The 13,645-nt window shown below is 32.0% G+C and overlaps 2 protein-coding genes across 4 annotated transcripts; both read right to left on the reverse strand.

Annotated features, from left to right (window-relative positions):
• Window positions 1–365: 365 nt before the first annotated feature.
• LOC18599775 (WUSCHEL-related homeobox 11-like) lies at window positions 366–2,971 on the reverse strand. 3 transcript variants are annotated; one of them, XM_018121237.2, is made up of 3 exons: window positions 2,332–2,971; window positions 1,317–1,504; window positions 366–790 (listed from the first exon to the last, which is right to left on the reverse strand). In XM_018121237.2, exons 1-3 carry the CDS (start codon window positions 2,888–2,890, stop codon window positions 773–775), a joined length of 765 nt encoding a protein of 254 aa, XP_017976726.2. In that variant the 5' UTR covers window positions 2,891–2,971; the 3' UTR covers window positions 366–772. The 3 variants fall into 3 exon arrangements, with proteins under 3 accessions (XP_017976726.2, XP_017976727.2, XP_017976725.2); XM_018121238.2 differs by lacking the exon at window positions 366–790 and having other exon boundaries at window positions 991–1,492; XM_018121236.2 differs by lacking the exon at window positions 366–790 and having other exon boundaries at window positions 991–1,504.
• Window positions 2,972–9,993: 7,022 nt separating this feature from the next.
• Window positions 9,994–13,174, reverse strand: LOC18599776 (peroxidase 44-like). The gene is made up of 2 exons (XM_007029879.3): window positions 12,930–13,174; window positions 9,994–11,136 (listed from the first exon to the last, which is right to left on the reverse strand). The coding sequence occupies exons 1-2, from the start codon at window positions 13,125–13,127 to the stop codon at window positions 10,357–10,359; spliced, it is 978 nt and encodes a 325-aa protein (XP_007029941.3). The 5' UTR covers window positions 13,128–13,174; the 3' UTR covers window positions 9,994–10,356.
• Between the last annotated feature and the right edge of the window lie 471 nt (window positions 13,175–13,645).

A 13,645-nucleotide genomic window follows, 5' to 3' on the forward strand; every position in this document is an offset into this window, starting at 1 on the left:
AGTTAATTAGATGGAAATTTTGACTAAATGCAGGATAGAAGGACAATTCAATCTGTCATTTCCATTTAAATCAAATGAAAGAATCTTTCAGGTAGGAACCATGCATTACCTTTTTTACCAGTAGTATTCAACATTTATCAATTATAATTACTGTTTATAACAATATATATATATATATTTGTGAGTGGTAGATCGTGCATATGTGAATCATAAGAACATGTAGAGTAGTGAGTTTTAATCTTTAATAACCCTTTAAGGTTGCCATTGCCAGTTGGTATTAAAGCAATTGTAATAAGAAAATATTGAAGTTCCAAATTGGTTGCCTTGAATGCCCTATAAACCAGCACGCTTCTATTTATTTGAAACATGGAAACATCCAATATGCAAACATGGTAAAACGGAAAGGAGTACTGAACCGAATGTGATACGATCTTGGTACAGTATGTAATATAAGCAGCATTATCAGGAGGATTTGGCAGCAAAATAATAAGTTTAATTATGACTTTATATATTATTAATATTGTTAATTAGCTTATAGATATATAAATATCCCACACTCTAACCAATCTCTTGGGTTGTAGAAAAGGTTTCTGTAGATTTATGTAATATTCAGGTTGACTAAGTTCATCCTATAAAACAAGAGAAACAAAGATAAAAGGAAAGAAACTAAGGAGAGATATAAATTAAAGCAAATAGCTAAGGGAAACTTGGGTCTTGTCGCATAGTTGCATATTATCACAAAATACTGGCCGCTCCACTAGATTGCAGCTCTTTAAGTTGGTCTTGAAACCTGTAATCAAAAATTTTTTTTTTTTATCTCAATGAGAAATTGTATACCCTTAGGGTCAGAGAAAATTGTGATGATATTTTCTAAAAGCATAAGTAATGAATTTAAAATTAAGTTTAATTAAGAACCCTAATTACAACCTGAAAACAATTAAGGGTACGGTCTATGATCTCAGCATATCTTTGAATTGTATAAGCATAAAGATTGTGTGCGCGTGTGAGAATTTTCGAGGAATTCCGAAAAATTCCCCTCACCAAGAAAATTTGTGTGCCTTGTCCTTGAACTCGAGAAAGGAAATATTGTGATTTATACTATATGGAACCAAAATCTACACTTTCCAAAGCAAACTCCAAGCAATTAAAATAGACAGAGAGACAACTGTCTACTGGGGCGAAGAAGGAGATAGAAGAAGAGATGTGACTGCGGATTCCTTGGAAATTAAAACATAGAATTTTAGAGCCAGACTGTTGCTCTAAAAGTCTAGGTGGGCTGAGCTAGCCATAATTAATCATCTTCCAAATGAACTCACCAGGAAATAGCTTTCGCCGGGCTGCAAGCTCTGAAGTAAAAAGCCAAACTCATTCATGGGGACAGGGACACCCGAAGAGTGGACCAGCACTACATCTTGACCAAACATGGCTTTCATGTCAAGTGGCCCCCTTGGAACTTCTGTTGGTACTCCATTGATAAAGACTGTGATGAATCCTGAAAAAGAAGCTAAATGAATGCTAGTTACAAGGGAATTCAAGGCACAGATTAATTAACTTTATTTCCTAGCTACTATTAGAATATATAACATTTTGCCATTACTGCTGCAGATTTCCAGCCTTCTTAAGTCAGTCGCAAAAAATTCAGCACTTAATAGCTGCCAGATTCCATGCTGAAATTCTGCTGCAGAACAGCTGGTGTAATGGCAGTCAATATGTTCTTCAAATAAAGCTAGCTTTTAGGTCTGAAGACTCTGTAAAGAAATTAAGGAACCGATATTAAGGTTTTCCTTTTCTATTGTTCCCTTAAATATTGGAAGAAAGCTTCAGATCTTAAAACAAGAGAAAGTAGAGAATCTTTAAGAAAACCTGAGAAAAGTTAAGTGTTTGGCTTAGGTTCTTTCAATCATTAGTTCCTCCTGTATAAAATTAATTTCTTTTGCAACTCATAAAATTTTCTTTAAATAGCCAAGAGAAAGATTAAAAATGGAAAAAAATGTAGTATATTTATGGGGTATAGTGCAACTCTCTTTTCAAACACAAAATACATTGTTACATCACAAGAAAGTTACTGTTATAGATACTTTATTCTCTGTCGTTTTCAATCTAAAGAAAAACCTTACCTGACTTTTGAAATTCATGAATTTTAAAACATAAACTTGGGGGAATTAAGAAAGTATAATTTTTAAGTGGTTGACAAGAATCAACAGTACTCCATGTCATCTCCATAAACCAATCATGAAATAAAAATTATGTTTTGATGGAATGAAAGGAAAAATTAAGAGGCAAAACAAAATGTTACCAACAGAAGGAATTAACTATCGGCCATGCATTTACCAGATTGGTAGTGCAAATTGGAAGTTTCTGATGGGCACAAAACTGATGTTACACTCGAGCTCTGCCCAATTTCTTGAAATCCCATTTGACCAGACATTGAGAGTAGATTTTCAAACCCATCATCACCCATGACACCGCAAGAAGAAGAGGAGCCAACGAGGAAAGAAGATGGAGAAGAATTAGCAAAAGAAGGACAATTTGCAAACCCCATAGCAGCAGTACTATTTTCATACTGAATTGCACCACCAGGTACTTGTGCTTGGTTTCTTTGTTGATGATCTCCTGCAAGGCTAGCTTGCAGCTGTCGTTGTCGGCGGCGAGACCTTGAACGTCTGTTTTGGAACCAGTAGAAGACATTCGCATCGCCAACAGAACCAAATTTCTCAAGCAGCTTTCTTATTCTCACAGTTTCATCTTTTGGAGGGTTTACCATGCCACTGTTAAAGATGGACTCAAGTATGAGGATTTGTTCTGGCTTTGGAGTCCACCTTGACCTGACTGGTTCACTTCTCTCTGAACCATGGCTCGGACTATTAGGGTCTGAAGCTTGATCTTCCATTACTGTGATGAAGAACAACAACAACAAAAAAATGGTTTTGAAGCTGAAACCTAGGTTTAAAATATAGGAGAAAAAAACAAAGCACATGAATACACAGTACAGAATTCTTTAGAGAGGGTGAATTTATATAAAGAACCTGATGGAATTTCTAAAGTTACCAAATCACCCTTACGTTGCTTGCACCTCCTAGAGTTGAAATTACTTGATTGCCTCTCAAAGCTTTATCAAAGTGTTCCATCATATCTTTTTTCTTTTTTTTTCCTCAATCAAGTGGAATTCCATCATATCTTGCTCTTAATAGTCATCAACCGACTCAATTAATTCTATTTAGTTTCCTTGGTTTAGGGATTTTGTATCCCTATTATTCAAACATTTTCATCAACTTTTCCTACTTAACAAAAGGTGAAAAAAAGCATACTTTCTGGTGGGTTTAGTCTGTCAATATTATTTTAGATCAGCATTGAAACATAATTAGCTAGCAGTCAAAAGATTGCCAATGTTACACATTTTCCCCCTCTTGAATAGTAGTAATGCCACCCTTTAGATTCCAATAATTATAATAATAGAAAAGCTAAACATAGTAGTATTATATTACTCATAAGCTATTATTGTTCCTAGCTTCTTACCTTTCAAAACAGTTTCAATTTCAAGTTGAGTTTGGCATTGTGATTGAGTTAATTGCAAAGTTGTGGTTTGAAAAATCTCTATTTGAGCTATAAATTTAAATTCATTATTTGGCATTGTAGTTGTTACACAAAACACAATTTTGATTACAACCCACTCGTACCATACTTAGGCTTAATTACATCACATTTAATTAAATAATTCTGATATCAACTTCTATGGTTATTAGATATCATATTAACTCTAATAACACATTATCTTTGAAAAGAATGGTCAAAATGGTAAAAGAGACAAGAAAGAAAAGAGGATGTGAAAGGGGTGGAGAAGGAAAACTAGGGTTTCGGCTATATGGCAAGTGCATGTGAAGGAATGCATGGAAAGCTGGGTCGCTGTAAAGGGAAGAGACAACTTCTTATTTTTCATAATAATAAAATGTAAAAGAGATGGGAAAAAAAATAAAGAGAAACAATCCAAGTGATGGTCAAAAATGGTGAAATAATAATTTATTATAAGGGGCCGTGACGTTAAGCAAACATGGCTTACAGTGGCACTGCCATCTTCTCTGTAAAACTTTTTATATTAAACGAGAGGAGGAAAATAGGTCTTAAAGGTTGGCTTAAACTTCGAACACTTTGTCTCCTCTCCCACCCCATTTCTTTCTCTCTCCCTAAGCATAAAACAGGAACCGACTCTGGGTTTTTTCAGACGCGGTTTTGGGTCTCTGTTTTTAAGGGTCTTGTATTGTGTGGATTGAGTCCTGGTTTAGTTTTTATTTGACAAGGGTGACAGAACGGCGCCTTGTTATTCTTTCTTATATTTATTCCAAAACTCAAAGCCATAAATATTTTGTATCATATTTAATAATGATGAACGTATTTGAAATTTATCTATTAGTGTAAAAAGGATTGTATAGTAATTTGTTATGGCATACAAATTAAAAGATATCATATGTTCTTGTTATTTTGAAAGTGATATGGCAAATGTTAGTGGTCCAACGGTGACATATCAATGATGATAATGATCATTACTAGCCAAATTAATTCATATATCTCCTTAGAGACTACAATGGTCAGATTCAGATTTCCAAGAGATATGTTGAAGTTTATAGAATAAGAGAAGGAAATCTCACAAATTCAATGAGTTTTCATGTATTATTAATATAAATATATAAGATAGTTACTAGATTGTTGATTTGATTTTTTTTTTTTTGGGAATGACAAACGAATTTCATTGATGGATAAATATTAGTACATAAGACATGGGATGAATATTGCCCCAACACCGTCTTAAATGATCAAACAAGACCTGAAAATTAAAGAAAATTTTGGTTGATTTATTTTTTTTAAGATAAAGCATTTGTTTGAATTTATTGATAATTAGGCTTTACAGCAATATTGGTCAAATTTGTAGTCTTTTGATTATAGATGGAAGACTGGATGTAGCATAGCTGATCATGTAACAGTGTATCACTTCCAAAATCTTCCCTATCAACATCAATTTGCACTTTCTCTCCTTTTGTTTTCCCAGGATCGCCTCAGGTTCCCTAAATTTCAAAGGTTCATTTATACTAAGTAGATGATTCGAGAGAAGTAAAACTTTATATATATATATATATATGAAAAGTAGCAATACGGATTTCATTACCTCATTATAAAGATAAAAAAACTACCGTTATAAGATAGTGATGTAGCACAACACATGCATGATATAAAAACCTTTTTTTATATTAATTATCATGGATATATATGTGTAAAAAAAAGGGGGGGAAGGAAATGCTGTTGGTCTTTCTTTTTGTGTGATGAATAAAAATGGCCCAAAATTCACAAGAAAGGAAATTTTTTCCTTTTTGTAATTTAATTCATGGGATCCTTCACTGCTGCTCTATTAACCCGCAATCCCCGCTATAAATAGTTAGGAATTTCACATCAATGTGAAGATTAGCTATTTTACAAAGTAAATAATGATGAGATGGCACCTCAATATATAGTCCCAAGGCAGGCATTCACTCAATATTATAATACTAATATCAGTTTCAATTCTAATCCAATGTAACATGCTTTTACATTATTAACATTTGGAAATATATATATATATATTTGTTAATAATATTTAATAAATATTATTGTTGAGTGGCTCACATAGTATACATATGAATCTTCGTTAAGGGAACTAAAAAAGGAAAAGGAAACAAAATGTAGATAGTTTGGTGAAACGCACACACTGGGGGCTAAAGTAGTTCGAGCAAATCAAAGAGAAAATGCTCAATACATGTGCCCCAAAAGCAGAACCAGATGTTGGTCGGTGTCCCCAAAAAATTATCTCCAAAATTCTCTAAAAAAAAGGAAAGGAAGTGAGAACAACAAGAGTAATAAATAAATAATATAGTTGCATGGGACTGATGGCATGGGTGTTTGGTAGGTTGCCACTTCTGTCACCTTTACAAGGTTTTCTAGGCTTTTGGACTTTATCTACAAATGGAAAACTGCCTACTAATTTAACAGTGAAAGGAATCTTCACTGTGGTGACAGCCTTTTTATGTTTTTCGCTGTGCTTACTGTTCTCTTTCGTAGCACTGCAACAATTACTTCAGTTTCTCCGCTGCTGCTGAGCGTGACTCATTTCATCCAGCTGTTTACATCAATATTTTTCTTTTAGCTCTTTGTCTACCTTTATAATATTACTTTATTCTCAACACCAAAAATAAGATTAAAAATATTAATTTACATAGCTCATGTTCCCCCCAATAAAAGGAATTAACATCCTTCATAATTAATTAAGAATTAAGTGAAATGTAGGAGTGAATAGTCATAACAAATCTTACATTTACATCCTTATGTAATTAACTAGCAAAAAGAATAGTGTATGATTTGTTTAGGGGAATTTTGATTTACTTATTTAGTTGTTCAATTAAGCAGAGAAAATGTGATGCTTGATCCCTTGATTCAGCAAGTAGATTTTATGTTGAAAATATTAATAAAATTTTTTTATTTTTCCAGTATCTTCTAAATTTCAAGATCGTATCCCTTTACATATGCTGTGAGAGGCTAGAAGAAGACGCATGCGATTATGGAAATTAAATATTTAAAAATTACACTCTTAAAAGTGATTTTGTTTTAGTATCTATAATTTACATTTTTTTTTCAATGCAAATAGCAATCATTATGGTAATAAATAATTTACTTACTTTGAAGAAGTAAAAGTGTACATAGGAATAAGATGGATCACCCTTCCAATCTTAATCGAAACGGTCAATCGTCTTTATACAAAAGCAAAGCAACTTAAAAATCTAAGTATCTTTATATATCCAAACTCCAACCATCATATCAATATCACCTGAGGAATATTAGGAGGAATAGGACCACTAAATTCAACTATTTTGTCTCTCCGAGCTTATTGTTTTGCTTTTCTTTGTCAAACATTAATTGGACCACGAACTCAATTAACAAGTCAATAAATTCTAGACTACTATCTAAACTTTGCTTCTTGACCAGCATTACAAACAGACCAAACTTGTTACTTCTGACACATTGCGTGCTTTGTCTAAATCATCAAAACCGATTTTGACCAGCAAAAAGGAAGACAAAAGGATAACAGCTTTGCTTGCCCTTAAATTGAATATTGCTACTTGTTATACTTATATTAGTCAATCTTTCCTGTAACTGTATGTTGACAATGTGAGGATGAAGAAGAGAATTTCCCAAGGAAAGGTCGCATTCAGCTTCTTCTACCTCGCTTTTAGAACAAATGCTTTAATCTTCATGTGCTTCAATCCTCATGGAAATATTATTCTTCTAACCCCCATAGATAGATACACCAAGATGTTCACATGATTACTATTCCATCGAATTAATTACTTTATGTTAACAAATTAACAGTTCATTGGTAACAATTATTGAAGCATTTTTTTTTTCCTTTCTCTTGCTGTGTCTTTTACAGTCCGGTGGGGTAAAGGCATCTTCAAGATACATGAATTTGAGGAAGCTATAAGATGTCAGACCAATTATTACTGTCTGTCTAGATTAAAATAGCGTCAATTAACAAAGTCATGGAGGTGATAAGGATACTCACTTTGATTTTTTTTTTTTTTTGTGTTTCTTTTTAATTCTAGACCTAGCTCTTGGTCTACAAATTCAACCTAAGACTTCTCTTTTTACAGGGAGAGATGTTCCATTCAACTTAAACAGTTGCAAAAAAGCATTGATGGCTGTCAAAAAAAGTGTACAAACAACATGGGTTGGGGCTTTTTTTGTCCCTCCAAGCTGTACTGTTTGGTATAAATTTTTGTACTGATAAAGTGGTCAGCGATAGGTTCCACAACAAATCCCTCACCCTAGGCATAGGGTGTTTGTTCTTTCTTTTTTTTTTTATCATAATGTTTTCTTCAGAAAAAGAAAAGAATATAAGAAACAATTATGTTAGAGCCTATTTATGTATCTGGACCCTTTTTTCCTAAGATCTAGCATATGTATAAGTACCATATAGCAATAATTTTCCAAGAGTTTGATGTGCATTGTCTAAACATGATTGCAATATTGTTAATTGGTTCCATATTTGTTTAATAAAATCATGACTCTGATAGCTTAGATAAATGAATCCGTGAATGTTTCTTAGGGGCCAATTGATCTAGCTACGATTTGCAATAAAATTAACATGTGGGATTCTTCATAAATCTACACTTTTTTTTCATTTGATTAAGCATAGAAAACACACACACATTTATATAGTTTATATGTATGAAAAATTTAAAAATAGATCATTTTACCATGTCCTTTGCGACAATGATCAATTTAAAGCATAGTTAAATAAACAAATTTTCACACCAATCTATCTGTAGATAAAAAATTGGGAAAGAAGAAAGAAAGGAATTTTCAAATAGAATTTGTCTGCATATCAAGATTTACACAAAAATAATCGCACGTAGTAAATAATTTTAACGTGGTTTGACTTCCCTTGTCCACCTACATTCATGAAAGAGAGAAAAAAAATCTATTATAAACCGAACAATTACAAAGAATATAGAATATTTAAAAACAAACACTAAACTTGAGCTCCAAAACAAAATAAATTTTTATACTCCAACGTTTAAACCCATGAAATACCTTCTATTTCTTGTAACCCAATGTTTAACATCTCTACAGTTTTATAAAATCCTCACAGAAAATCCATCTCTCACATAAAGATTACATTTCTCTCATAATTTTAAAGACTAAAACCTACTCCATATTGGTCATTAATAATCCCTACCCATATCAAAATTATTACATTTAAAACTTGAATCAGATATATATCTAGCATTTACAATGCAATCTCTGCAGTCTGATTTCAGCTTTGCTATTGGAGGACTTCAAAGGTTGCTTTCTTCAATCAAAGCTTGATGCTATTGTTAAGATCTTCTAAAGTTGTAGAACTCAGAGCCAATTGATTTTGTTACTTTGTTTATATATATATATATATATATATAAGCCAATCATTTTATTAATAAGGCAAAGCGTTAGACTAACGGAGTTCATGTTTCTCCAAGTTTATTTAATCCTCCAAGCTGTAAATTAATGGGTGATATTGGAAAAGAATAATAATTAGGTACAGCACATGGTTTTGGTATTTGAACAGTTCCATGACCCAATAAATTCTTTGGGCCAATTCGGACCTTTAGAATCGAGTACTGAGGAATGTTTTAGGCTGGAGGGACTGTGGGTCCTACCCAAGTTGATCTTAGTTTGCTGCCCATGAGTTTATAAATTATGAATGTATATATATGTACCTAAACTTGGATTGTTGGCAAATAGAGAGTGAATAAAACTTTATATTCCTTCTATTTTAGAGATTTAAACATTATGGGAAAGACAATTTTCTGCTTGGTTTAATTGTCAGATTTAAATATTTAATTTAATTAACAAGCACACATATTTTATGCTCAAGTAAGCTTTGAAATTTCTTCTATTTTCCTTGAATCTTTGTTAATTCTCATGCTTGCATGAAAGATTCTTATTCCCACAAAATAATTATTGTCCAGTTGAGAAGCATGGGTGGCGCAATAAATTGCGGAAATGGGTCATCTCATTGCAGTACTTTTTTGCCTTTTATCCACAAATATCGCTTGAAAAGATATCATAAGTGTTTCAGTAATTTTCAAAAGATCATTTACCAGACAAAGGAATCCATAGCTACTTCATGAGTTCTTTTTATTTTTACTATTAATGTTATTATCATCATTGCTTTATCTTTACAAGGGAGTTACCGATGTGATTATCAGACAGTCTTCACTTTTATGAACACTGAAAAGAAAGAGAAAAGGAGAGGCTTTCTATTCTATTTGATCATGACATGTATGATCCCTAATTGCTTTATGAATTCATCTCATGACAATTAATGCCTTTGAAAATTTTATGTCACTCGAACAATCAAATTAATTCAAAGTGTCGCAATTCTGTCCCCAAAAAGGGACAAGAATGAAAGGTGATACAGTATTTGATCATATATTTTCGTTTTTTGAAAGGCTGGTAATTGTATTAAGCATCAAGTTCAACAGGGGAAGGTCCCTATACAATCGAACAAAAGCGGCAATAAAACAAAAATGGTCCAGCGAAGAACCCACCACATGACAGAAGCAGAAAAGGAAAAATTACAGAACCCTTTAAGAGGCCAAAGGATTTCAAACAAATTCTTTACGAGTTCAGTTACTCTTATGTTCGAGCTTGGCTGATTGACTAAAATTTTTCGAAGAAATCAAGTTTGAACTCGTTTATTTGGTTTAATGTATATGGAAAAGAAATGTGACGTCAAATAGAGCTGAGTTTCAAGCGTAACTTGCAGCCAAATCCTTCTTTCCTTCGCAACTCAATTTAGAAGGCTCTCCGACGGGGATTAAAAACTCTGCAATTTCTCCTAATTTCTCCAGCTTTTCCAACAAGAACTTGGATTCTTCCCATCTTCACCATAGCCTGGGCAAACCTGGTTCTAAATAGAGTTGCATTTGATGCAAAGCCTGAAACAATACGTCTGGATAATCCATCATTAGCTAATTCTTGATCAATCTGCATTACCCCTCTCCTCAAACGAATCTGCTTGAAGTATTGATTATCGACAGTGAAAGATGTGCCTTGGTCTAGAAATGCTGTAGGGTCAGGGTTTGAGGCACTGGCTACACCACAAACATTCCTTAGCTTGGCAACCAAAGCACGATCCATTGTAGGATCAGGGCGCCCAGTGCCCTGGAAACTTGTAATCCTGTCTAAAAAGAAACTACAATGAGCAACACCAACTGTATGTGCACCCAAAAGGGTAACCATATCATTCAAGGTCATATTTTTAGCCCTGAAAGTTTGGAATGCCTGTGAGACAGACAATGTTGGCCCTGGCAAGTTTACTACGTCAGGATCTGAGACTAGACCGTCTCGCCTTCCTGTAGGAACTGCATAGAAGGGTCCTCCTGCTAGAAACACAGCATCTCGGGTTGCTAGTGTTATGATATCTGCACAAGAAACTGTTGAACGGCATGCTGCTTCTACGTCTTTCTTTGCTTCATCAATGAGCTCGAATCCACGTACCGTCAAGTTAGGCCCTGCATCTTTCTCTGATGGCGTTCTGCTGGTTGAGTCTATGAGAATTGATGCATCACAACCCTAAATAAACTAGAATGTAAGAAGCATGTGTCACCAAAATTCGCATCATTTCCTCTCTCTCTCTCTCTCTCAATTTTATAAAATTCAACTATTTTTATTTTTATCAAGTTACAAGTACAGTAGAAGTTACAATCACAAACAATATTACGTTTCACATAAGAAATCAATAAAATAAACAAAATAGATAAACCCAACCAACAAATCAGTATACATTTAAATAAATTTAACATTAAGTTAGACTAAATTCATGTATGGTGAGACTTGAACCTATTTAAACTAGGGATGTCAACGGGTCGATTACCCTATAATTTCGAGGTACCCGAAACTTAACCCTATTAAAAACTAATTACCCTAACCCTATTAACTACCCGAATAATTTAAAAATTACTACTCTAACCCTAACCCTAATGCATACCTACTACCCTATAATTACCCTAACTTGTTTAAATACCCGATTAAATAAAAAAATTATTAAAATCTTCTTCATGGATACCCAATTATCCAATTAATTTTTCTAATCTCATAACTTCTCTTTAGATTTATATGTTATAAGTTTATATAAACAAAGGTATATATACTATAATTAATAATTTTATGAGTTATAATTTTTGTAATGTTAATACAAAATAAAAAATAAATATATTTATATTTAAAGGACATATATATATACACACACCCATATATAAAAAATATTTTAATATATAAAATAGTAATTATATTTCTTATAAATTAACAAAATATATAAACTATATATATTAAAAGATATTACAAGTTAATTCATAATAATAGTTTCATGAATTAATTTAATTAATTATAAGGATTTGTTCTTAATTTCATGAAATTAAAAAAAAATATTTAGGTTCCAAAACTATTCTAATCTCAAAAGCTTTCTTTAAGTATATATATTATAAGATTATATAAATAATGGTATATATATTATAATTAATAATTTTATAAGTCATAATTTTTGTAATGTTAACACAAAATAGAAAGTAAATATTGTATATTAAAAGTATATATATAATAGTAATTATATTCCTTTATAATATGATATAATATTCAAATTATTTAAACATAATTAACAATATAATTTTTTAATTTAAATATATTAATGTCATCATTTTAATAATTAGAGCAACAATACTTTTCATATATTTATTAGTTTTTAACAAAAAAAATTACTTGTAAAGTTGATAGAAATTGTAAATTTTTAATTTAATTATTAAAATAATAATAAAATATTTATAAGTAGTAATCAAGTTCAGGTAACAAGTACCCAAGAGGTGGTACCCGAACCCTACCCGAATCTGATTCGGGTAGTAAAATCCTTACCCGAACTCTTTTATGGAGTACCCTAAACTAGTGTAACTAGGAAGGGTATCCGCGGGTATCCTATAATAAGGTACCCGTTGACATCCTTAATTTAAACTTTCATTAATTTTTATTGACTATATTTGTCTTTTTCAAATTATAGAAAGGCTAAAAACAAAATTTCAATTATAACCAACTCAAATTAAAAAAAAAATGTGGATAATATGCTTGTCATATAATTCTTTTGATAAAGTGGAAAGAGAAAACATATATAAAAAAATGTATTTAATTAAAATCCAAAAATACATAAATATATTTAATCATATTTATGAAGTGCAATGTTTATTAGGACGTACTCTTATCCTCTCCATATATCGATATATATATATATTGAATTAAAAGAGATAGAATAGAGTTAAAGCCAAAAGCGCTGATCAATGGTGGTCATGTGTTCGAGCATATGGAAAATGATAAAAGCTTACTCTAACGAAACAATCATGAAAATGCATGTGAAGCAAGGCTGCAGTGATGGATCTGTCACGACTGAAGCGTCTTTGCACAGCTGCTCGAACTATGGACTCAGCTCGTGGGCAGCTAGACCTGTAAAAGCCAACCCTTAGGTTTGCTAAGGCAAGAGGAAGAAGGAAGAGAAGAAGCAGAAATGTAATCTTTAATCTCATGTTTCCCTTTTTCTCTTGGTTATGAATGAAAAGTTTTTGAGCTATTAAGAACAAATTCGGGTTTATATATATATGTAGAGAAGCAGAAGTAAATGGTTTTGTGCTTGGCCACAAACCTGTCTTGGAAACGTGCCAAGGTCAAAGTGTCCAATATAGAACACGGTTTCAGAAGGCATAATATTTTATTTATAAAATCACAACAGAACTAGTTGAATTGACAAAATTTTGATGAAATATATATACATATACATATATATATATATATACACACATATACATATACATATACATATATATATATATATATATACATATATGCCCATTTGATAATTGAGATCAATGTTTGCAACAGCTAGGAAGCCTCAATGTCAGTTATCAATGAGAATCATTCTAATTAGTTAAGCACATTGTATTCAAAGAAGTTTATATGCCATAGACCATAGATTGATTGTATATTGGCAGGATAAATATAATTTTTTTAACAATTTCTCTAGTTCTTATGATTGTAATTTGAACTG

This window comes from Theobroma cacao, chromosome 5 (assembly GCF_053813885.1).
Source record: "Theobroma cacao isolate CCN51 chromosome 5, ASM5381388v1, whole genome shotgun sequence".
Lineage (NCBI taxonomy): Eukaryota > Viridiplantae > Streptophyta > Magnoliopsida > Malvales > Malvaceae > Theobroma > Theobroma cacao.